At 45.7% G+C, this 25,248-nt stretch overlaps 1 protein-coding gene across 1 annotated transcript in view; it reads right to left on the bottom strand.

Moving 5' to 3' along the window:
• Positions 1–975: 975 nt before the first annotated feature.
• Positions 976–25,248, bottom strand: part of LOC106613471 (C3 and PZP-like alpha-2-macroglobulin domain-containing protein 8) — a 43,816-nt gene continuing 19,543 nt past the window's right edge. Inside the window, exons 25-43 of the mRNA XM_045687515.1 lie at positions 24,651–24,876; positions 24,208–24,384; positions 23,132–23,213; positions 18,210–18,366; positions 18,014–18,088; positions 16,394–16,559; positions 16,156–16,242; positions 15,890–16,026; positions 15,476–15,631; positions 14,773–14,835; positions 11,888–12,141; positions 11,682–11,769; positions 9,301–9,375; positions 9,085–9,190; positions 8,698–8,808; positions 7,468–7,680; positions 5,287–5,361; positions 3,329–3,518; positions 976–1,878 (exon numbers count right to left, since the gene is read on the bottom strand). Coding sequence (XP_045543471.1) covers position 1,878; positions 3,329–3,518; positions 5,287–5,361; positions 7,468–7,680; positions 8,698–8,808; positions 9,085–9,190; positions 9,301–9,375; positions 11,682–11,769; positions 11,888–12,141; positions 14,773–14,835; positions 15,476–15,631; positions 15,890–16,026; positions 16,156–16,242; positions 16,394–16,559; positions 18,014–18,088; positions 18,210–18,366; positions 23,132–23,213; positions 24,208–24,384; positions 24,651–24,876 — 2,439 coding nt within the window. The 3' untranslated portion in view covers positions 976–1,877. The remainder of the gene's footprint in view (positions 1,879–3,328; positions 3,519–5,286; positions 5,362–7,467; positions 7,681–8,697; positions 8,809–9,084; positions 9,191–9,300; positions 9,376–11,681; positions 11,770–11,887; positions 12,142–14,772; positions 14,836–15,475; positions 15,632–15,889; positions 16,027–16,155; positions 16,243–16,393; positions 16,560–18,013; positions 18,089–18,209; positions 18,367–23,131; positions 23,214–24,207; positions 24,385–24,650; positions 24,877–25,248) is intronic.

Below are 25,248 nucleotides of genomic sequence, written 5' to 3'. Positions count from 1 at the left end.
ACTGTCATGTAACACTATCTCCACAGAGCAACATGAAACCAAGATTCCCCCCTCCTTACTCTTTCACTCTCGCTGTTCATCGCAGCATGGAGGCAGAATATTACACTTCAACCATGCATGCAGTTGCCAGGGAGATGTTCCTTGATATTCAGTCTCAGAAACCAGGGCTCCAGCATCGCTTGGTCAGCGAAGTAAGTTTCCCTACTGTACCTTCCCCATTCATACAGCAGACCTCCCACTTGTAATGTAGATATACCATTCACATTTTATATCACAACAGAATCCCTTCGAGACCTGCAAAGCAGTGGATTGAACAAATATTATCCTTCTTGATATAGCACAGTATATGATACACTGAAAGTGAGAAAGACAATGCATATTATAACATATGTAATGTGTAATCTGAGTGTTTCCACCACCATTCCTGTAGTTTGATCATACAGTGGGTTCATGACCCATTCAATAACCTCTACATTGAAAAGGCATACCCATGTGCCGTTTTGACCAGGTATTCATTTTAAACAGCAGCAGAAGCACACGCTATAGTTGCCAGAAGCTATATTATAACTGAGAACATTGACAAGTGCCTTAACCAACATTAACAGGCTCCAACTCTCTCCTGGCTGCTGTTTAGGTAACCTGAGTGTGTTGTTAACAGGGGCAAACACACGGGTTGGTCCAGCTGCACACAGCCATTCCAGGGGTCACAGAGTCACAGCCTTCAAAGCAGAGGGTATTCTGAAAGGCCGCAGCGCTTCATAATAACACAGCTAACTGCTGATAGGATGACAGGAAATTCTCCTCAGGCTAAACTACCGTATCAAAGGAAATGGACCAACACAACTCCTTAACCACCAGGTCTGCTCCTCGTTTCCTATGTAACATATAGGCCTATACATATAGGGAATAGAGTTACTGCTACCTGAGGAGAGACTTACAGTAGCATGTAAAGTTAACTGCAAACAGAGACATGGATTGTATACAAAGTTTATTCTCTTGTTTTTCAAAAGCAGCTGTATTGAAAATGGATGTGGGGTTACATTGGTTTAAATGTGGTAAATGTACCGTAGTTCCAAACCTTTATTCTTGTTTTAGGATATCAAGAATCAAAATAGCTTATGTACTGTACAATCAAATCCCTGTCTGTTCAACAGTAAGGTGACAGCTATACCCAAATAGGACTTGTTATGTGGAGATATTGGTAGCTTGGTAAAAATGTTTAGAAGAATTGAGCTGATCTTAATCCTCCAGTTTAAGGCTGCAGAAATTCAGTCTCTAGTAGGTTAACACACCAAATATGTACATAAAGATATCCACTGTACACCTCAGTGTTCGACCTAAGGCTTCCTCAGAATAAGAAAAATAGGTCCATGACATCTTGACATATTTTTTATGAATTAAATGAAGACATTGGTGTAGGTGACAGGACAAAAAGGCAATAGGGGGAGGCATTGGAACAAATAAACCAAAAAAAGCACTAGCTACAAATAAATACCACAGATAGAAAAAAACAACAAAACATTTGTTTTAACTCAGGTGTAATTACACCTCCATCTAGAGGTTACAGAAAAACAATGTAAAGGCACTACAGTGAATATCAAAGACGCTATGGTGTCTACTGTTGAATAGGAGACTGGAGATCGAAAAGAGAGAAATACAGAGGGCTGGAGGGGGACTAGCTTAGTAACACACACACACGCACACACACGCGTAGTCCTTAAGTCATTCATATGCGCGCACGCACACACACACACCCCACCATCTCTTCCTTTCAGGATGGGCAGTCCCCACTTTTCCTTCTCTCTCCACCCGCTCTAACATATTAACAAACAATGTACAATTTGGAGATCTGGCTGGTGATGCAGTCAAGGGAAGTTTCTGTGGAGGAGAGGAGAACAGTACACTGAATAAGATCTCTGATGATGTTCATTGCAATTTTATAGTAAGGTATAGATATGCTATCTTTGATGTAGAGCAGTGGAGGCTCCTGAGAGGAGGAAAGGGAGGACCATCCTCCTAAGTGAATTTCATAAATATAGTAAAACATTTAAAAAGTTATCCTTTTTAGATCAAATTATACTAAATATATTCACGTCACCAAATAATTTATTAAAATACAATGAAGGTCTACAGTAGCCTCAACAGCACTCTGTAGGGTACCATCTTCATGTCGACGGAGGACAGCTAGCTTCCGTTCTCCTCTGGGTAAATTGACTTCAAAACAAAATCTAGGAGGCTCATGGTTCTCACCCCCTTCCATAGACTTACACTAATTATGACAACTTCCGGAGGACGTCCTCCAACCTATCAGAGCTCTTGCAGCATGAACTGACATGTTGTCCACCCAATCAAAGTATCAAAGATTGAGTCTAGTACTGAATGCATAAGCTACAGCTAGCTAGCACTTCAGTGCCTAAAATGTGGTGAGTAGTTGACTCAAAAAGAGAAAAAGACAATACTTTAACAGTTTTGAACAAATTAATTTCTTCCAAATGAAGGAGAAGCAAGACAGAGGATTAATTAAAAAAATCACTTTCAGTTTAACTTACTTAGCTAGCAAATGCAGCCTACGCAAACAGCCTGCTCAAACAGAGGTATGCCATGTTAGCTAGCTGGCTATGACTATCCAATACAACACTGGAACTCTTCCAAGTCAAGGTAAGCTTTTGGTTTCACTAATTTATTGCCTCCGGGGCCCGCCGGTGTAAGTGCTCAACTGCTTACTGACTGTACACTGTAACGTTACTGCATGATTGTAGCGGGTTTACTAACGCGTTAGTTCTATTAGCTATTTTGACTATGACTTTGCTTTAGCTAATATGGTGACAATGATGTAGGCTGTGTGTAGCGGTTATGATATGGTTTGGCTTGGATAGGTTTTGTCGTCTGGCCACATATATCTGATTTGAAGTCCACAAGTGAAGTGAAAAGGTGAGAGGAGGAGAGCGCATAGATGCTAGAAGGAATATAATGTGGCTGCTATGAAAGTGAACTGTGTTTACGCATGATCAGGGGTGTATTCCGTTGAAAAACTTTTCTTAAATGGAAGAAAACGGAACAGGGATTAACATACCTGAATTTGTCCAATAAAAAAACTTGTTTGCAACTTAAAGCACAAGCATTTCGCTATGTATGTGACCAATAACATTTGATTTGACGTAGAGGTATCTGAATACACTTTGTTATTACAGAGGAAATAGACTGAAACAGGTTTGAAGTTACAAAGTCACAGTTGAGTTAATTTCAAGTCCTATCCACATTACCATTGTGTTAACAGTTCCAACTCAGTGTTGTTGTGCAAACAGAGGGAGAGGTCAGAGGGCCATACCATTGCTCATGGGTGTCCTTTGTGTCCAGTGTGGGTAGCTGGCTATCTGATGGACTGTCCTGCTCTCCGCCCTGCTCCCCTGCCGCCAGCTCAAAGTGGTCCTCCCCCTCCGCAGCGAAGGGTTCTGAGTCTGGGTCATACTCATAGGAGTAGTAGGACACCTCAGCCATGGAACCCTGCTCTTCCTCACCTACAGCATAAGAGAGAGGGACAGAGAGAGGGACAGAGAGAGGGGAGGAGGGATGTTGAAAAAAATATAAATAATAAAGATATGAGACAGTTGTTCACACACATTGTTTTTGAGAGAACACTAGTTTTGGCTAAAAAGTCAAGGGGTATAACAGTATGTTTCCACAGAGAATCTACCAAAAATGAGTTAATTGTACAAAGTGGCCAGTAGGGGTCACTATGTCCTTTAAAAGTTCAGCCTCATGTAAAGCACTGCATGCACATTGCTCCTTTTGGAAATCATATATTTCAGATGACTACACACACTACATTCCATTTATTTTAACCAGTCTCTTAAACATAGTGTTTTGTTGAATTAATCGTGCACTCAGCTCTGATGCTGTTTCACCACTAAGGGAGGAACTGATTCCAAAGTCTCAATGTTTTCACTAAATCTGTTGAGAATGCTGTCAGATTCTTGGCACACAAAATCACATCCATCACAATCTACCTAACCTAATGCTCAGTGTAGCTCAGGTCAACAACATATGATAGCTCAGAATGACAGTTTGCACAATGTTCATTGTGTGTAATAATCTGGTTTGATACATGTTTTCTGTACGTGTGTACCGCACTAGAGTTTTAATGGCATTCCTGTGGTGAGGTGTCTTCCAATGTGAAGCATCAGTATTTGTACTGAGGAGACCTTTGACCTTTGTGGAACTCCATTACAGCTACTGTGAGCTGCAGGCTGGGATCAAGTCAGCGCAGGCATAGGCCACATCAAACACACGCACGCACGCACGGTCTTGAGCCTACTCTATATCACAGCCACGATCCCTGCTACACACCAACATAAAGAACGATATATCTGACCAGGAGATCAGTAACAAGTTATTTCAGCATGACATCTAAGTGAACCCTGTGGTGGAGCAACACATATCACCTTTAAGAAAAACGATCCACCTAAGTGAAGCCTATACTCCTGTTTATCTGAATGTGAGTAGCCTGTTGACGTGATCCGCTGAGGACTCAGTGCTCTACTTCCCCCTCTCCTCACCTTTCCTGCAGACTGGGACAAGTCCCAACAGCCCCCAGCACACTGCAGGCAGACAGAGTGATCAGACCTGGAGGACAGGAGGGAAGGAAGGGCAGGGGCTCTCATCTACACCTCTAGCTCTTCTACAACACTGATCAAACGCCTTAGACTTATTTTTACCTATAAAAATGATCAAACTCTTTATAAGCCAGAAGAAGCAGATGCATGTTGGTGGACATATACTTTACAGTGGGTGTAGGGTAGAGCAAACTATTGGAGGCAGTCTGTATGTGAATGTTCTCAGAGGGTTGCATGTGTATAGTCTGAGCTGGAGTAAGCTCCAATCCCTCATACAATACAGATCAATGGATACATGCAGATATACATTTACAGTGGGGACAGTAGAGGTCTGGTCCTCCTCTGTCAGGTGTGTATACAGTGTCTTGAGAGTGGGAACAGAGCAGAGCAGGGTTCCCTACAGTATGAACCGCCTAACACGCCTGCACATGTCAGCGCAAGCTTCACTCAGAGGTGATCTGCCTGAACTCTCCAGCCCCTGCCTTTGGCTGGCACTCACAACACACACTCCTCAATTCTCACACACACTCCCTCCTGCAGCTGGGAACGGCTGGCGTCCAATGTGAGACAGGGGTGGGGGAGGTGTAGAGAGAGGAAAAGAGAGAGTGGTGTGTGAGTGTGTGTCTGTATGAGTGTGTGTGAGTGTGAGTGCTTTGCCTGGCACTGTATTTACCTTTGTGTACAGGCACAGGAGCTTGCCCTGGTTCCTCGCCTGTTGCAGTCTCTCCGTCCTCCGTGGTGGATTCCGCTGTGTCAACAAAGACACAACACAATGACAACAAGCCAGTGTTACACGGACCACATATTAAACTGTACGGTTACAGTACAAGTGTGATATCTTTTCCTGTATTTCCAACTTGGGTGCATATCTCTAAATCACCCATACACAAACAAGCGACATTAGGAAGGTCTAAACATGTATCCGTTCCTTCTGATAATCTACTGTATGAAACATTTGGCACAGGCAGCCTAGTGTTCCCACACAGGTTTTGTCTGTGTCTTTTCCCAATCCGCTCCACAACAAGAAGGCTCCTTTGTTGTTGGTCTGTGCGTCGGAAAGGAATGTGACAGGGTTTTCAAAGGCCTGGACAAAAGCACTCTGTCATTTGGGGTGCCCTGTAATATAGCAGCGCTGGGAAGCTCTCCTCACAAACTTCATCCAGCCTGCACCTGAACAGCTGTTACCACAGCCACACACACACACCACCCCTTCTTCTCCTACTTTTTGTGTGTGTGTGTGTGTGTGTGTGTGTGTGTGTGTGTGTGTGTGTGTGTGTGTGTGTGTGTGTGTGTGTGTGTGTGTGTGTGTGTGTGTGTGTGTGTGTGTGTGTGTGTGTGTGTGTGTGTGTGTGTGTGATAGATTATGTGCATGCTGGGCTGCCCTGCACCCTCTTCCAGCACATCCTCTCTTCAATTCCTCAAAGGGTGTTTCTAATAATCAAAACATTTTGGAGACATATTTTCGGTGGATGTAATGTTTGACTATGAAATAAATAATGTTTTAGCTCTTCAATGTGTGGCAGCTGACTGATAAATTAGAGCCACATGTCAGCCTGGCTGGCAGAGACACTGGGAGGGGTTCAGAGCCTGGCTGGGAGGGGTTCAGAGCCTGGCTGGTAGAGACACTGGGATGGGTTCAGAGCCTGGCTGGCAGAGACACTGGGAGGGGTTCAGAGCCTGGCTGGCAGAGACACTGGGAGGGGTTCAGAGCCTGGCTGGCAGAGACACTGGCAGGGGTTCAGAGCCTGGCTGGCAGAGACACTGGGAGGGGTTCAGAGCCTGGCTGGTAGAGACACTGGGAGGGGTTCAGAGCCTGGCTGGCAGAGACACTGGGAGGGGTTCAGAGCCTGGCTGGTAGAGACACTGGGAGGGGTTCAGAGCCTGGCTGGCAGAGACACTGGGAGGGGTTCAGAGCCTGGCTGGCAGAGACACTGGGAGGGGTTCAGAGCCTGGCTGGCAGAGACACTGGGAGGGGTTCAGAGCCTGGCTGGCAGAGACACTGGGAGGGGTTCAGAGCCTGGCGGGCAGAGACACTGGGAGGGGTTCAGAGCCTGGCTGGCAGAGACACTGGGAGGGGTTCAGAGCCTGGCTGGTAGAGACACTGGGAGGGGTTCAGAGCCTGGCTGGTAGAGACACTGGGAGGGGTTCAGAGCCTGGCTGGCAGAGACACTGGGAGGGGTTCAGAGCCTGGCTGGTAGAGACACTGGGAGTGGTTCAGAGCCTGGCTGGCAGAGACACTGGGATGGGTTCAGAGCCTGGCTGGTAGAGACACTGGGAGGGGTTCAAAGCCTGGCTGGTAGAGACACTGGGTGGGGTTCAGAGCCTGGCTGGTAGAGACACTGGGAGGGGTTCAGAGCCTGGCTGGCAGAGACACTGGGATGGGTTCAGAGCCTGGCTGGTAGAGACACTGGGATGGGTTCAGAGCCTGGCTGGTAGAGACACTGGGAGGGGTTCAGAGCCTGGCTGGTAGAGACACTGGGAGGGGTTCAGAGCCTGGCTGGCAGAGACACTGGGAGGGGTTCAGAGCCTGGCTGGCAGAGACACTGGGATGGGTTCAGAGCCTGGCTGGTAGAGACACTGGGAGGGGTTCAGAGCCTGGCTGGTAGAGACACTGGGAGGGGTTCAGAGCCTGGCTGGTAGAGACACTGGGTGGGGTTCAGAGCCTGGCTGTGTTAGGAACAGTCAGTGGGTGTGGGGGCACAGCTGTAGCAGCTTTTAATTAATTCCTTCCCGAGGATGAATTCACATCAAAGTCATGAATTGATTAATTGGCCATTACTGTCATTAAGGTTTTTTCAACTCATTAACTTAATTTCAAATGGAATGGAGCCCATCCCTGGTAGAGAAGTCTTACTCTGAGGACACTGGGACATAAGCACTTGTTCTATGCGGGTCCCGTTGCGGCAGGCAAAGACCTCCATCTGGCACTGGTTCTGGTAGAGATGTCCGTCTGAGCCACACACCAGCTCTCCGTCGTAGCCACAGTCCCTGTAGCAGGTGCAACGCTCAAACCTCTCCTCCTCCAGACAGCCAAACACCTTGTTACATTGGTTCCCCTGGACAAAGCCTGGGTCAGAGGAAACACACAGGACAGGATCTTTTGCATTTTTCTAACAATGTTTACCAACATTGTGTGACTTTAGTTGTTACATTTAACCATCATAATAGAGCTCATCAGCTTGTCGCCCTAAAAAACAGAAATGAGTTACCTCTGGTTCGTTCAGCCATTCCTATGGGGGACATGAATGGGGAAAGAATAGGGTTTTGGGATAAACGCCCAAAATAAGGTCTGAGGTAAATACTAGTGCTTTATGTGCTTTTTTTGGTTACATAAACGCTTCAAAATTCACAAAACGTGATGCTAGCTGATGCAGATTATCATAGACCAAAATGTATACAATTTCTTAAGCCTGTGTTTACCACAGACCTTATTTTCTACGTTTATCCAGTGCCCACATGGGAAAGGGTAGGAAAAAGAGAATACATATTTCATAGGAAGGAAAGTTGAGAGAGAGAGAAGAAAGAGTGTGTGAGAGGATGTGTGTGTTGATGAGAGCGGTTCCCCAGGGTTCGAGCATGGTCTTGGTTCCAGCTGCACGGGGTCCCAGCCCCTCAGCCTCTCTCTCTTTGCCACTCTCTCAGCCAGGCCGGCAAAACACAGTGCCAACACACACAGGGTCATCCACTCATCACCACGGTGACAGAGGCAAACTTCGCCATTTGTTGTAGCAACATCGGTCCTCGCTAATGAGACAGTGTGTGTGTGGGTGGTTGTGTCTCGCTGAAACGAAAACACTCGGCTCGGCACGATGACAACCGGGGCCAGTGGGCATTCCTGTGTGGGCCTGCTTTTCTGTTTCTTCTCTTTCCAATACCGGCCCGTGCCAATAACAATTTAGGCACGACACACACGCTCTTAGAAAGCATAGGGACAGGGAGGTTTACAGAGGAGCCCCGTGAGACATGTCACACTTTCACTCTCTCTCTCTTAGCTAAGCTTCATGGGCACTAACACAAATATAATGGCGTAGATCCATTGATGGAAATACAGTAGAGTGTTGTAACTTGGTGGTGTAACTCTTACCTATCCACTGGTTGGTTGAACTCTCCACCTCGTTGCACGTGGTGCCATCACACAGCTCGCGGGCCAGTGGACTGCTCTCGCTCACGTTGTAAAAACGGGTGGCCTCAAACGCTGTGGAGAGAGAGAGAGAGAGAGAGAGAGAGAGAGAGAGAGAGAGAGAGAGAGAGAGAGAGAGAGAGAGACAAACACACACGCACAAAGTTTGTATGTGGTGGATGCACCTCTCTCTCCACAAAACAACGCTGTCTCTATATTTTAAACCACATACTATTGAATTCCAATTTCCTCTGAGAGAAGGCTGTCGGTAAATCATACTAAATCATTGTGAAGATGGAGGAGGGTTTCCCTGCTCGCAAAGTGAGCATATTCATAACATCAGAGGCACACCTGGTTCGTAGTAGTCGTACACCTTGACTGGAACAGGCGCTGTCTTGCCCACTATGTACTGCCTGACAGCCTGGAAGGCCACACACGTCATACACTGACTGGAGATCTGTGTGGTGGGAAAACACAGAGACAGGTCAAATGTTAACCAGTTAGAATTGATCACACAGTACAGGACACCACAGCTATAAACAGATCACAATGGTGATATACTGGTACCTCATCAAAGTAGAAGAGGACCTTCCTTCCGTCCACTTCGTACCTCTTCAGACCAACCCTCTTGTCCATCAGCAGCTGTTTGATGAGAAAAGGGGCGAGGATAGGGATCAGTACATATTCTAATCTACAATTAACCAAACATTCAATAACATCCCTTTCAACAAACACTATTATACAGTTCAGAACCACTGTCAAAGCCTTTTAGTTAAAAGGGTTAAATATAAAGCTTTTTTGTTGTCTCACTGGTAAGTGAGTATTCTGGTGACTGCATTTCAGCCTAGTTGTACAGTAGGTAGGTCAAGTCTGTTTACAAGCTGAAGAGAGGGAGCCAGAGACAGCTTCCAATAACAGTATCAGTGTCTATGAGGGAGTTGCTGTTTACAGCGTAAGGGGTTGGGTGTTGGGGGGAGCATGGGGGCACGGGTGTTAATTCCTCCCACAGGGCTCTCTAGAAGGTGGCAGTCCTACGGACAGATGAAGTTTATGAGGTGCTCAGCCTGAGCTGGCGCCACTGGGACACACACACACACACAGAGTTCGGTAGAGAGTAATAGAGTGTGTGTGTCTGTGTGTGAGTAGGCTGTGTGTTGGCTGTGTTGTTTGACAATAACTATAATTATAGTAACAACTTGAAATGTATTCCATTCACCTTCTCTTAGCACTTAAAGTAAAATAAAATAGGTAGCATAGTTAATGTGAGGCATTTTGTTCCATTCAGCTCAGCCCCATTATACTGATAAAAGAGCCATAGAGACATAAGCCAAAGTGTGTTGTGTAATCAGTCCAAGTAACATTGATGAAAACAACAACACATGACTGCATAAGCGAGGCTCCATCTCGTAAAGTGAGGAATGCTGCTGGTCAAGGCAGTCAGGCAGTCGTAAGGCAGGGAGGCTAGCAGGGGTGGCTCTGTAAACCTAGCTTGTTAGCCACTAAACAACACAGGTCAGCACTGACTCCCTCAAGTCTCAGGGAGCTAGTGTGTGTGTGATATCTCCCCCCAGGTAGGTAGGTCTTTATAAAGGATAGCTGGAGACTGTGGCCCATAACTCTGCAGTAATGGGGGAGATAAGCATTTGATGAGTGCCTGGGGAGGTGACCTCAACTAACCCCTCCCTAAGATGGCTGCCATGGGTCCCTCTCCCCTAGCTCTCAGAGGGGGGTAGTTGGGATAAACAGTGGCAACCCCCTGCCCTGGCGGCTGGGTTTTAGGCCAAGAGAGGGTAGGTGCCCCCTGCCCTGGCTCCCTGTGGAGCCCCAGAGACACAGTAATGAACACTGGGCCAGAGTTGGCCCTCATCCAGACAACACTACAGTCCTTAAACACTGCAGTAAAAATACTCTCTCAATAGTGATTACCCCACTGCTTCATAAACACACACACGTAGATCCAGTCGACCCAGTTCTGGCTATGTCTGCCAAGAGTTACAGCACACTCACATGAAAAAATACTAAAGTGTATACTATGGTAGGAATACTATAGTATTCACTTTAGTGTTTTTGGAGATTTTACTGTAGTATATAGTAGTATTTATTGCAGTATACTGTATTATCTACAGTTTATTATAGTAAAAATTCCTCTCCTTGAGGAAACCTACTGGACAAATAGTAAAAGAGCAAATGTTCCATAACCTGTAGGTAGATAGGACTGGGGTTTCTATAACCACAGGGAACACAATATACTGCATGGTCTATACTTGGCATGTAGGGTTCTCACTTACAGGTGGCACAAATTGGGATATGGAGGAGGGGAATGCGCAGGGTATATACAAATAAATACTATAGTATTTACTATAGTTAAAAAAAGTAGTTACTACAGTGTTTTTTTGGTCAGTAATGGGATGCAATGGAGTTTACATTGTGTGTGTGTGTGTGTGTGTGTGTGTGTGTGTGTGTGTGTGTGTGTGTGTGTGTGTGTGTGTGTGTGTGTGTGTGTGTGTGTGTGTGTGTGGAAGAAGTTAAGCTACACCAAAGCTAACCTTAAGAAAAAAAATAAGTTACTTTGAAAAACTACTTCACTACATCCAAACTACTTCGTGGTAAATAATCATATCTAAATCTGAAATATCATAGACTACAAGTTGCAAGAACTGATCACTCTGGAGTAAAGGTTTAATTTAGCCTATTAAACACAAAAACTATGTTTCAAGTGAGAATTAGGAAGCCGAAAAAGAAAATAAATTCTTGCCCACTTCACCTGATCAATACCACGCCACACCGCCTCCTCTGAAATGGCCTTCAGATTTGAGTCGTGTCTGTCTGTCTGTCTGTCTGTCTGTCTGTCTGTCTGTCTGTCTGTCTGTCTGTCTGTCTGTCTGTCTGTCTGTCTGTCTGTCTGTCTGTCTGACATTGTAACGTGTGTGTGTATGTTAATATCCTACCCTCTCCAAGCTTTCCACATCAGCACGGAAACCTGAGAGCAGAGGGACCTCCAAGACAGCCATGTTGGAAGAACCTGAGTGGAGCCACCTGAAGAGAGAAACAAAGTTAGATGCTAAGCTAAATGCTAGCAGAACTAGGCCAACTACCAGACTAAATGCTAGCTAGGCTAAAGGCTGCTGCACTGAGCCGACTGTCTCTGCCCTACCTGGCGCAGGCTTCCAGGGTGATGCGGTAGTCCAGGTTGTCTTGGTGAGCTGCGGGGTCTTCATCATCGGTGGCCGCCCGGCGTTTGCGGCTCAGCTCTGAGCGGTTGTCGGCACGGGAACGGGAGCGAGGGCTAGGGTGGCGGGGGGAGGGTGGTGCTGCCGGGTGCCGCTCCTGCCTGGGTTCTTTCAGGTCCACCTTGAGCTGGAAGGCTGGCTTGGCCAAGGGGTCAGGCACGTTGTAGGATACATCAATCTGAGGAGAGAATGGTCCACCACCCAAAGGACATCCAGTTCATTTAACACAACTGGTGGAAGCATTGGAGTCAACATGGGTCAGCATCCCTGTGGAATGCTTTTGACAACTTGTAGTCCACTCCAGATAAATTGAGCCTGTTCTGAGGGCAAAAGGGGTGCAACGCAATATTAGGACGGTGTTCCTAATGTTTTGTACACTCAGTGTATACAGTGCATTTGGAAAGTGTTCAGACCCCTTCCCTTTTCCACATTTTGATACGTTAAAGCCTTATTCTAAAATTGATTTTTTTTTTATTGTCTGCACACAATACCCCATAATAACAAAGCGAAAACAGGTTTTGAGAAATTGTAGTTAATTTATATTTTTAAAAACAACAGAAATATCTCATTTACATAAGTATTCAGACCCTTTGCTATAAAACTGGAAATTGAGCTCAGGTGCATCCTGTTTCCATTGATCATCCTTGAGATGTCTCTACAACTTGATTGGAGTCCACCTGTGGTAAATTCAATTGATAGGACATGATTTGGAATGGCACACACCTGTCTATATAAGGTCCCACAGTTGACAGTGCATGTCAGAGCAAACACTAAGCCATGAGGTCGAATTAATTGACCATAGAGCCCCGAGACAGGATTGTGTCGAGGAATAGATCTGGGGAAGGGTACCAAAAAATGTCTGCAGTATTGAAGGTCCACAAGAACACAGTGGCCTCCATCATTCTTACATGGAAGAAGTTTGGAACCACCAAGACTCTTCCTAGAGCTGGCCACCTGGCCAAACTGAGCAATCAGGGGAGAAGGGCCTTGGTCAGGGAGGTGACCAATAACTCAATGGTCACTCTGACAGCGCTCCAGAGTTCCTCTTTGCAGAAGGGAGAACCTTCCAGAAGGACAACCATCTCTGCAGCACTCCACCAATCAGGTTTTTATGGTAGAGTGGCCAGACGGAAGACACTCCTCAGTAAAAGGCACATGACAGCCCGCTTGGAGTTTGCCAAAAAGTACCTAAAGACTCTCAGACCACGAGATACAAGATTCTCTGGTCTGATTAAACCAAGATTGAACTCATTGGCCAGAATGCCAAGCGTCACGTCTGGAGGAAACCTGGCACCATCCCTACGGTGAAGCACCGTGGTGGCAGCATCATGCTATGGGGATGTTTTTCAGTGGCAGGGAATGGGAGACTAGTCAAGATCTAGGGAAAGATGAACGGAGCAAAGTACAGAGAGATCCTTGATGAAAACCTGCTCCAGAGTGTTCAGGATCTCAGACTGGGGTGAAGGTTCACCTTCCAACAGGACAACGGCCCTAAGCACACAGACAAGACAACGCAGGAGTGGCTTCGGGACAAGACTCTGAATGCCCAGCCAGAGCCTGGACTTGAACCCGATCTAACATCTCTGGAGACCTGAAAATAGCTGTGCAGAGACGCTCCCCATCCAACCTGACAGTGCTTTAGAGGATCTGCAGAGAAGAATGGGAGAAACTACCCAAATACAGGTGTGCCAAGCTTGTAGCATCATACCCAAGAAGACTGCAGGCTGTAATCACTGCCAAAGGTGCTTCAACAAAGTACTGAGTAAAGGGTCTGAATTCTGTAAATGTGATATTTCAGTTTTACATTTTTATAAATATGCAAAAATGTCTAAAAACCTGTTTTTGCTTCAGCATTATGGGGTATTGTGTGTAGATTGATAAGGGGAAAAAAAGACAATCCATTTTAGAATAAGGCTGTAACATAACAAAATGTGGAAAAAGTCAATACTTTCCAAATGCACTGTATGCTCGGCCATGAAAACCAACTGATATTTACTCCTGAAGTGTTGAACTGCTGCACCCTCTATAACCACTGTGATAATTATTTGACCCTGCTGGTTATCTATGAGCATTTGAATGTCTTGAAGAATGATCTGGCCTTAATGGCCTTGTACTCTTATAATCTCCACCTGGCACAGCCAGAAGAGGACTGGCCACCCCTCGGAGCCTGGTTCCTCTCTAGGTTTCTTCCTAGGTTCCTGCCTTTCTAGGAAGTTTCTTAGCCACTGTGCTTCTGCATCTGTATTTATTGGTCTTTGGTTTTAGGTTGGGTTTCTATAGCACTTGGTGACAAATTGCTTTATAAAATACATTTGATTGATTGATATATACATATATATAAATGCAGCATTACAACAGTAGTAATACACATAAGCTTTATGTGCTTTTTTAAAGGATCCAAAAACTGTTCAGTGTTATCTGAAGGACCACCAGCATAATGATCACCTGTCATGTGAAGAGGGATAAGGTTGACACGCTCTTCTAAACATGCAGCAGAGGAGAGGAGAGAAGAAGAGAGGAGGAACTGGCCCCCCAAGAAGTTGTTTATGCACCCTGGCCTCAAAGAGCCTTTTGTTTTTAGTGACAAGGTACAGCAAAACAGCATCCTATCCAGGGGGTCAGTGTTATTGAGGAACGAACAGTCCCCGCTGAACAACTGCCTAAGTTTTACCAGATCATTCCAATTTACAGTCAGGAATTTGGGCATTAGAGCAATGAGTCATGGGAATGGACTGGCTTTTCCCCTCTGGCGGATTCTCAGTGTGACTGAAGGATAGAATGATAGAAGAGGAGATCAGTAGTAACATACCTGCATTAGACAGCAGCCCTCGCCTTTAGCACTGACAAACAGCCCTGTGGGAATACTGGGGATCTAGACAGAGCGAGAGGAGAAAAAAATGGGGTTGAGAGAGAGAGAGAAAGAAGGGGGGGGTGAGAGACACTTATCAAGTGAATTAATGCTGTAGACCCAAGCAGTAGCAGTCAAATAGCCTGGCCACTAACCAGCACAGCTAAATTACCCCCAATTAAACTGACAGAGCTAATTACAGCAGAGAATTACATGCCCGGCAGAGGGAACAAAAGTTCAAGCCTTCACCTGAGCTACTCCCTCACTGTGACTGATTGGCAGGTGCTTGGGAATGAGAAGGAAATGTAGACGAACAGCCTGAAAACACTCACTGGTTCATTCACTGGGAAACATATTCCATTGCTCTTAGATAGAGTCTTATTGTCATCTTCAACTGAATTGACTTTGTGGATGTTATTTAAGGTACCTTTCATCATTGAAAACGGACAATTGTGCAACTTGAGTTTCTGTGTGTAGTGTGTATCTTGGTCCAGTAGGAGTCTCTTCACTACCTGAGAAAGAGCGTTTACCTCAGAAAGAAGATGTCCTTAGAAACAGATCTAGGATCAGATTACCTTCCTCCAATCCTAACCTTAACTATTAAAGGAAAAACCATAACTGACCTTACATTAGAGTCTAGTGGCAATGTGGCACTACTCCTTACCGAGGCGCTCTGCAGCATCTTTTGGTTGTCGCGGTGCAGTTCAAAGCTCTCCTGGAAGTCCAGGTTGGTAGAGGCCAGAGAGATGGTGAGGTTGACTCCTCCCACGTACGACAGGATGGCGTACTCGGACAACGCCTGAAGAGCTACACACGTGTCCTAGGAGAGTGGATGGACAGACAGTTATTAGGAGGCTTTGGACACTGACTGACCAATTACCAGTTGTTTCAAATAGACCTTGGTGAGACAGTTCTCTCTTCTAAAAGAGATTATCAGGCTAACCTGGTAAAACCTGGTCAAATAAAACCACATTTGGCCACTTAAAAAACACAATACATATGGGAGAGATGCATCTGGGAGAATACTTTAGACTAAGAGACTGAGAGGCTCTGGTTCTCCAGGGTTTGTGAGGTGTACCTGTGTGGAGGAGAAGCCCCCGAGGGCGTTCCTCTGTTGGGAGAGCCACTTGACCACAGGCAGGGCGGAGGCCACGTCACCCAGCAGGGCGTAGGTCAGCAGGCCGTATGCTGTCATCTCCACCTCCGCTGACACCACTGGGACACGGAGGAGACTATTAGCGTACAAACACTAGACAGCCACACTAACACTAAAAGTCCCGATCTGAGAACAGAATCATCCGTCATAGAGGACAGTCAGGCTGTGGCCTGACAGTGTGTGTCTACCTGACTGAGAAAGACCGTCACTAAAGCCCATGAAGGTGGCCTCATCTGTCACCGTGCTGCCAGTCAGACTCCAGTGGGTGAAGCCGTCTGATTGAAAGAGGAGAGAAGTAACAGAAAGAAGGAAATGGAGAGAGACGAAAGTGTAAGAAACAGGATGAGGGAGAACAGTGGGTTAGTCATGTCAGCTTAGTGTTTCATACGAATTGGTAGGCAACCAAGCTTCCTAACAGCTGAGTACCTTGTGTGATGGCCATGTGGTTGAGGCGTCGGAGGGCGAGGGAAGCGTAGGGGCTTCGTAACAGGGCCAGGGCGTAGGCAGACAGGGCTGTGGTGTAAGGGTCGTCAGCTGTGTATGTGTTACTCTCCAGGAAACCCTTCGCCTTGGCCACAGCAGTCTTCTCCTCCTGGGGAAGAGTACACATATTTATTTAAATAGACATAAACACAGGTGCGCTAACACATGTCACACATATGTGTGTACAGAGACCAAACCTTCGTATGAGTGATGGATACACCTCTCTCCACAACTCCGTCCATCCCTCCGTATTCATCTTTCACTTAAGTCCGGCATATTTGATCTTTGCTGAGTGTTCAAGATCAGTCCTGTTCCAACTCATACTCCCCAACTCAGATGTGCTGCTTATCAAAAGGCAAATAAACATCGACTTTGCCATTAAAGGCAGGAGCTTTTCCAGATGTGCGCAAATGAGAGACCTCAACAGCCACTCACTTTAATCTGCCGAGTTACCTTTTAATTAACTGAATTTGGAAGGAAGAAGGAGTTTTGCTTTGATGTCAAGTATCCCTTTTCAGTTGGTATCAGTTTTAGAGGCCTGATTCTCCAGAGAGCCCTTCAGGATAGATAGGGAAGGATAGGAAGACTGGAAGAGGAGGGGGGTTTGGTGAAGGAGGAGGGAAATGGATGGAAGGGGAACTAGAGGGAAGAACTACCTTGTGAATACTTTGCGAAGAGCTGTGCCTGAATGAACAGAGAGCTGACACAATAACAATCTGGATTTTAACATCGGTATTGGCAACACACTCAATGTAGGACAAAGCATAAACATTACATGGACTCAGTCACTGTACACATAAACAGCAACATTCTTCTGCAACAATGACTTTGGCAGATAAAGAGCATTCCACACTTGGCCCTAAAATAAGGACACTGCTACCTTTCAATAGCCAAAGATCTCTTTTTACTAGAGCGATCATGACGGTGATCAAACTGCCAGTGTGGCCTTTGGGTTGCTTCAATGCACACTGGAGAGAGTTCAACAGGTCGGTGAGCACGTCGTCAAGGGTTCAGCACCAGGGTAAGAGCATGGCGAGGTGACAGGAATGTGGCCGGGGTGTACTACCTTTCACAGGCATCCTTGTCTCTGCATGTCCTCCTCATAAATCTCTTGAAGCAGTCAGCCAGGGATTAGATATTAAATTACAGCCACTGGAGCATAACAAAAATGAATGGGCTCTGTGCCAGGACATCCATATTTCCAACTGATGGGAATGTACCGGCACACACACACACACACACACACACACACACACACACACACACACACACACACACACACACACACACACACACACACACACACACACACACACACACACACACACACACACACACACACACACACACACACAACCTATATCTGGGTGAGAGAGAGAGCTGTATTTACAAAAGTCTGGTATTAGGTCTGAGCCTGAAAGTTTAATTGAAAGTCCAATTTACACTAACATATGAACGTCAGGTTAAGAGTCGCCCCTTGAGGAATGCTGTGCTAAATAATACTGTTTGGGAGGTGAGGGTGTTTAATGGGCGAGGTCATGGTCCCCCCACTGATCCTCTTACCTCTGAAGTTATTCCTGTCTCCAGGAGGGCTGCAACCACGTACGCCGTCAACGAGATCTTTCCATGGATTCCTCCCTTTAGATGGAGAATAACACTGGTTAATGGTGCTTATGAAAACACGCACGCACGCAGGCACGCACGCACGCACACACACACACACACACACACACACACACACACGCACGCACACACACACCTGCAAGTCTTTGTTGAGGATGCGTCCCATGGCGGGGAAAGAGCCCTCCTCTCTCTGGTGGTTGATGAGCCAGGCCTTGGCAGCTTGCAGCTCCTCTGGGTCAATGAAGATGAACCCACGAGACTGAGCAAAGGATTTCAACACAAACGCTGTCAGCCTGCAGAGGAGAGAGGAAGAGGGAAGAGACAGAGACAGAGAGAGAGAGAGAGAGAGAGAGAGAGAGAGAGAGGGGGAGGGATTGGGTCTCTTTCAAGCATGTGCTGACATATCTTTCCAAAATACTTAGCAAACTTCATATCGGAGTTCACATAAACCATTTGAATGGGGTGAAATATTCCCTAACCAGTCACACCTTTTAAATCTCTCAACAGCAACAGGGATGAGTGAGATGGCAGCTGATACATGCCAAACTACACAGCACGTCATGCTGAGAAGATCAAACTACATCAAAATCCTGTCAGGCAAAAACAGACTAACTGACAGAGAGGGGGTTGGAGGGAGAGCAGATGAAGATGAAAGAGGGGAAGATGGAGGAGGAGTGGGAAAAGCGCATATTGCCACCACAGGATACAGCAGCTGTTCCGTCTCAAGAACAAGGAATTTCACAAAACAAAATCAAGTATGTTTCTGCATGCCGGAATATCCCATAAGCATTCTGAACTTATACAAACAGCCATCGCCAGGGTTGGCATTCCTAATCTCCAGCAACAGTGTGTGACCTGTAGTTTCTGAACTGGAATCACAGCGGGAATCACAGAGAAGAACTCAAGACCCACAGAGAGGCCCAATGGTGATGACTGAGGGACCTGGCTAGGCTAATAAACACACGTTCATACATAAACAACTGCCCTTCAGTAACCCCTGCACACAACGGCCACTGCTCTTCAATTACAGACTGGCATTCCATTACAGCATCCTCCCCAGAGCAACCAAGTGATGAGGCAAGCTGCTTACCATAAAAAGGTGAAATAAATAAATAAACCATGTGTGTTTTTCCCCCAAACATACATTTGGGCTGTAACTGAAGGAACAAACCAAGAGAGTAAGAAAAAATGCTCTCCCATAAACCACGGTACTAAATCTTCCCTTGCTGGGCCCTGGAAGCTATGTCTCCCCAGAGAGCCAGCAGGGATGGAGTCTTAAGCCGGCAGGAATTTTTATAATGTTAAGTAATATTGTGTCACCGGCTTTAACTGCCAGGCCCCAGGGAGAGGTGCTGGGTAGCGTATAGATGATTTAGTGTGTGAGGAAACGACAGAGACAGGGCTGCTTCCTCCACTCTGGCCCGCTGAAGTCCCTCCCTCCGGGCTTCCACTCCCCTTGTATTGCAGTTTGGGGAGGTTGTTGACATGTTTTTCTGGAGAGCACACAGAGGTCATTCAGAACAGCACACTGGATCTGGATCCTGCAACGTCAATGCAAGTTGAAACCAAGGTTTTTATAACTGCCTACAGGAACGACCGAGACTTACTGACAAATACGGCCCATGTTAACAACTCCACAACATGATAACTTCCCTGGCTACTGGTTATTTTGATGCAGGTTTTATAAACATATTTATTGTTTGAGTAGCAGTTGTAAAACGTCGGTCATATGAAGTCCAAATAGACAGAGGTTTTCTATAGAAGTCCAAAACAGAAGATTTTTGATCTTCAAAGTAAAGACAGTCAAAATGATAGTTTCTCAAAGTCAAAATGATAGTTAAAGTTCCTTAAAGTCTTCAAAGGCAGCAGATGACCCTGGTTCTCACACAGTTCTTACTGCAGTCAGTTTTTGTTTGAATGAATGACAGAGTGCTCTGTTTGTGGTAAAACCACATGGACAGGACACACACACACCAGGGCTTCCATGGCAGTGTGTGTGAGAGGGGAGAGAAAGGGTTACCACATCCAAGCACAGAACAATAACAACCATTCTCCATTTCAACATGTAAACATTTATCAATTCAGCACCCAGTTATCTAAGATCTGGCTTGATAAAAACACAAAATTCCTGCTATAATCACCCAATGTTTGGCATTGGAGTGGAAATAGATAGTTTAACAACACTGTAGATCAGTTCTCTCCATCTCCGCTATCCAATCCACTCTAGCCCCACTGCCAGATCAATCTCATTCACAGGGAAATGCCTTGCCAGCCTCAACACGTCCCCTGTGTATCTAATCAGGCACCACTAACATAGTCCTGAAAACCAGACCCTAGGAGCATTTGAAAATTGTGGGAGGCAACGCGGATATCTAGAGTGACTACCAATAACAGACCCACAGTGTGGAGCTGTGGAGCCCTCCATCGGGCTGCATATTTACCCCAGGCCAGGGTATTAAGTAGGCTACGGGGTTTGAGGGGGTGGAGGGTGGTGATGGTGGGGGTTCTGCAGATTACAGCAGCATGTGGCTCTCATTGGATCCAGACGGAGACAGGTATGCAAGCGATGCCGGAAGAGGGGCTGCCACGTCCGCTCCAGGCCCCACCACAACACCCCCACCTCCAGTCCCGCAAAGATATGTTGATATATCCCAACACCACCCCCCTAAACACACACACACACCAGTGGTATCTGCATCTGCCTGAGAGGCAAGCAGGGGTTAGTGATGAGAACCAGCCCCTCCTCATCCTCAGCTCTGTGCCCCGAGGTCCTGTTCAACCCACAGGGACAGATACAGAGACCAGAGCAGAGCAGAGCAAATTACAGTAGAGCAGCGTAGAGCAGAGCAGAGTAGAGTAGACCAGAGCTGAGTAGAGCAGAGCAGAGTAGAGTAGAGTAAAGTAGACCAGAGCTGAGTAGAGTAGAGTAGACCAGAGCTGAGTAGAGTAGAGCAGAGTAGAGTAGACCAGAGTTGAGCAGTGTAGAGCAGGGCAGAGTAGAGTAGAGCAGAGTAGAGTAGACCAGAGTACAGTAGAGAAGAGCAGAGTAGACCAGAGTAGAGTAGACCAGAGTAGAGTAGACCAGAGTAGAGTAGAGCAGAGTAGAGTAGACCAGAGTAGAGCAGAGTAGAGTAGAGTAGAATAGACCAGAGTAGAGTAGACCAGAGTAGAGCAGTGTAGAGCAGTGTAGAGCAGGGTAGAGTAGAGCAGGGTAGAGTAGAGCAGAGTAGAGCAGAGTAGAAAAGAGTAGAGTAGAGTAGACCAGAGTAGAGTAGAGCAGAGTAGAGTAGACCAGAGTAGAGTAGAGCAGAGTAGAGAACAGTAGAGTAGAGTAGAGTAGAGCAGAGCAGAGTAGAGAAGAGTAGAGCAGGGCTAAGTGCCTTGGCATCACCCAGACCCAGCATTAGCCTATGGAGACATTACTGCCTGTGTCATTATGTACAATCTTTTCATTAGGCCCTGCAATTTCCGCTTAGATACAATTTACAACTGGAATACATTAACACTGCATTAAGAACGCTGTTTACCTGCCCATAAATGACCTGAACGAATGACTAACTCTGGAGGCCAAACAAAAGGTGGGTTGTTCTGACATATAAACACCAAGCTGATGGATTAATAAAGTGTTTGTTGCTACAGGTTTACATAAGGTTCAACATCTGTGTCCTGCCATGTGGCCTGTGGCTCCAAAACCGACGCTTACACTATTATGACCGTTACACTTCATATCTTCTTAATATCCTCTTCCCGCATATGGAGGTTTCAAGGGTTTTCATGGAAAAGTTGAATGATATTACCAATTACACCAGAGCAGTGATTCAATTGTTTTGGACAAGACATGCCCTAGTTCCAGTTTCTAGGGCATGTCGAAAGTCAAAATGCTTTTTTCGTTAAGTGGCCTAGAGCCTAGCAAGCTCCTGTGTTTCCAGTGGTAGTAGGGGTCTGAGGAGGAGATTGGGGAGGGGGGGGGTGGTCAGTGTAGCCTACATACAGAGGTGCTACTTCGCCGCTGGGCCAACCAGAGGCTATTCTGTTCCATATGCATTAACCCTCTTTAACAGCAAATAGCTTACTGGAGCCCCACGGCTGCCTTGGGAACCAATTAGAAGTTTGTGTATGATTCTCCTGGGTTTATTTAACCTACTGTTTCACAGTCTGAGCTCTATTAAATATCATAATACCCACATCAACTAATAAATCACCCTGAAGGTATGCAAGTGGCCCGAATATGCAAGCAGAACATTGGAGCCTCTCATTCGCTCCGTATTCACTATTCCAAATATTATGACATGGTCGTGGCCGCCTGCCTGCCTCCAGGGATGTGTAAACATTAAATAAACACTCAGCGAGCATAACTCAGACCGATTTAAACACAGGAATATGAGGGTATGAATGATGAACATGCGTATACAATGTTACTGATAAGAGCTCCCATTGTTTCTGTCAATAATCCACTTCAGGTCAGGGTAAGTGGAGGAGCGGTATGCAGTTTTAAACTATGTACCATCGGGAGTGAACTGACATACTGAGGGATGTAAACCTAAGGAAAGAGTAGAGGACTTACTGAGGGATGTAAACCTAAGGAAAGAGTACAGGACTTACTGAGGGATGTAAACCTAAGGAAAGAGTAGAGGACTTACTGAGGGATGTAAACCTAAGGAAAGAGTAGAGGACTTACTGAGGGATGTAAACCTAAGGAAAGAGTAGAGGACTTACTGAGGGATGTAAACCTAAGGAAAGAGTAGAGGACTTACTGAGGGATGTAAACCTAAGGAAAGAGTAGAGGACTTACTGAGGGATGTAAACCTAAGGAAAGAGTAGAGGACTTACTGAGGGATGTAAACCTAAGGAAAGAGTAGAGGACTTACTGAGGGATGTAAACCTAAGGAAAGAGTAGAGGACTTACTGAGGGATGTAAACCTAAGGAAAGAGTAGAGGACTTACTGAGGGATGTAAACCTAAGGAAAGAGTAGAGGACTTACTGAGGGATGTAAACCTAAGGAAAGAGTAGAGGACTTACTGAGGGATGTAAACCTAAGGAAAGAGTAGAGGACTGACCACATGCTTCCAGAGGAGTCCCTCTCTCCAAAGGCACTGTAGGATCCATCTTGGCGCTTATAGGTCAGCTGTCTCTGGTACCCTGGGATAGTACAGGGGAGAGGGAATTAGTGGGTTGATGCTAAAGTACTTTTTCATTAATACTGCTATCCAAACCAGTGTCCAGATTCACAAAACACTTCCTACGCAAAAACGTAAGATTCTTAAGAGAAAAAAAAGTTCATAAGATAGTTTGTAAGTGCAATTCCTCAACAATATCTTAAGATGTAATGATTTTCTTAAGAACTTCTCAAACATCTTCTTACACATTTTCTTAAGATGTTTGTTGCTAAGCACCCATTTTTGCTAGCTATCATGTTAGCATATTTCTTTCTGAGATTACTGTTCTAAAACATGTTCTTGGGTTTAAAATAATCAACACTGAAACTTTCAGAGGAAGTCTGAGTGAATAAAACATGTTCAGTTGCTTTCATGAGCTTTTTTTCTCACTGCCCTGAGTTTAGCTATCTTGGAATTAACAACATTTTACATTACATTTTAGCAGACGCTCTTATCCAGAGCAACTTACAGTAGTGAATGCATACATTTCATACATTTTTTCTCCGTACTGGTCCCCCGTGGGAATCGAACCCACAACCCTGGTGTTGCAAACACCATGCTCTACCAACTGAGCTATACGGGACTACAACATTTCCAATAACTTTATTTTCAAGAATCTAATGACTTCTTAACTTTTTGCTTAAGGAGAAGAAACATAAGAAATAGCGCAATAACATTTCCAATAACCTTTTGAGGAATATAAACCTTTCTTAACCTTCTTCTTAAGTCTATAGTTAAGGAAAAAATGGCAGTTAAGAAGAAATTTCTTCTTAAGAAAATTTTGTGAATCTGGGCCCTTGGTGAATATCAGAGAAACACTGTTTTAGAACTAAGTGGACAGTAAATGCATTGACTTTATAAGATGATCTTCACAGGGGTAACTGACATCACCCAACGGGAATATCTCAAGGTTCTCAAGGTAGGATTTGGCCCTAGGTCTCAAAGCCCTTGAACTACTTGATCTCTCCGGTGGTTACCTTGCAGCAAGTAGTCTGTGGCCTCAGCCTCCACCTCCGGGCTGAGCTGCCTGGTCTTCTGCAGGTACTTGAGGACAAAAACATTGGGGGCGAAGTGGATCATGTTCTGCTCCCCACAGCCGAAGGGCAGCCGCAGCAGCTTGTCCAGGTTGTTGAGGGTGGGGCCCATCACATCTCCTGACACATCACAAAACACAATACAGAAACTGTTTCATTAAGATAACATATCTTCTTCAACACAGCTGCAGGGTCAACAGTATTACAAATGCTAGGTTACAACTGTTTCATCAAATGTCATTCATAGAGAAACGATTAATTCCAACTCTAATTAACCACATGGACAAGGTATGTCAAAGTGAATAGGAGGAGGAGAAGCAGACATTCAGATAATGGAAATGATAGGTCTTTGAGAAGGATGACAAATAAATGGTGTCCCTCCTCACCTATCATGGAGGCAGTGGCGGTCTCAGAGCCAGGCACCACGTTGTGAGGGACACCCAGGGTGAAGGCCTCGTTGTGGTTCTCATCAGAGTCCTCCTTCCTCCAGATCTTAAACTCACCCACCGAGCCCCAGCCCGTGGAGAAACCTATGTGACGCACCTGGCCAGGGAGGGGGCCAGACCACTGTAGGATCACCGACTCATTGGATGGCTGCAAACCATGTCCGACCTATCAGAGATCGATTTGAGAGATTTGAGGTTTTTGACTGGAGTGAAAGAGTGAAGTTGTCCCTAATCACTGATGCAGGGTCAGGTGTCTTCCATTGACCTAATGATTAGGATTGAGGGTAAGGTATCTGATTCTAAATCTGTGCTTAAGGGCAACTTCTACCTCGAGTACTGGTCAAACTCAGAGAGATAAACCAGGATGTTGTAATTCAAATTCTATGGTTGTTACAACAGTGTGTAGTGACTTGGTTTTTGCCAGGTTCAAATAAAAGCCTCACGCGATATAAATGTGGTCCTGAATTTCACCCTGATTAAATGAATATCTAATAACATGATAGAAATAAGTGTTTGCTAATGCTCTATAGAGGAAGCC

The sequence above is a fragment of the Salmo salar genome, chromosome ssa10, assembly GCF_905237065.1.
Source record: "Salmo salar chromosome ssa10, Ssal_v3.1, whole genome shotgun sequence".
Classification (NCBI taxonomy): Eukaryota; Metazoa; Chordata; class Actinopteri; order Salmoniformes; family Salmonidae; genus Salmo; species Salmo salar.
This window is presented reverse-complemented; position numbering and strand designations above follow the sequence as displayed.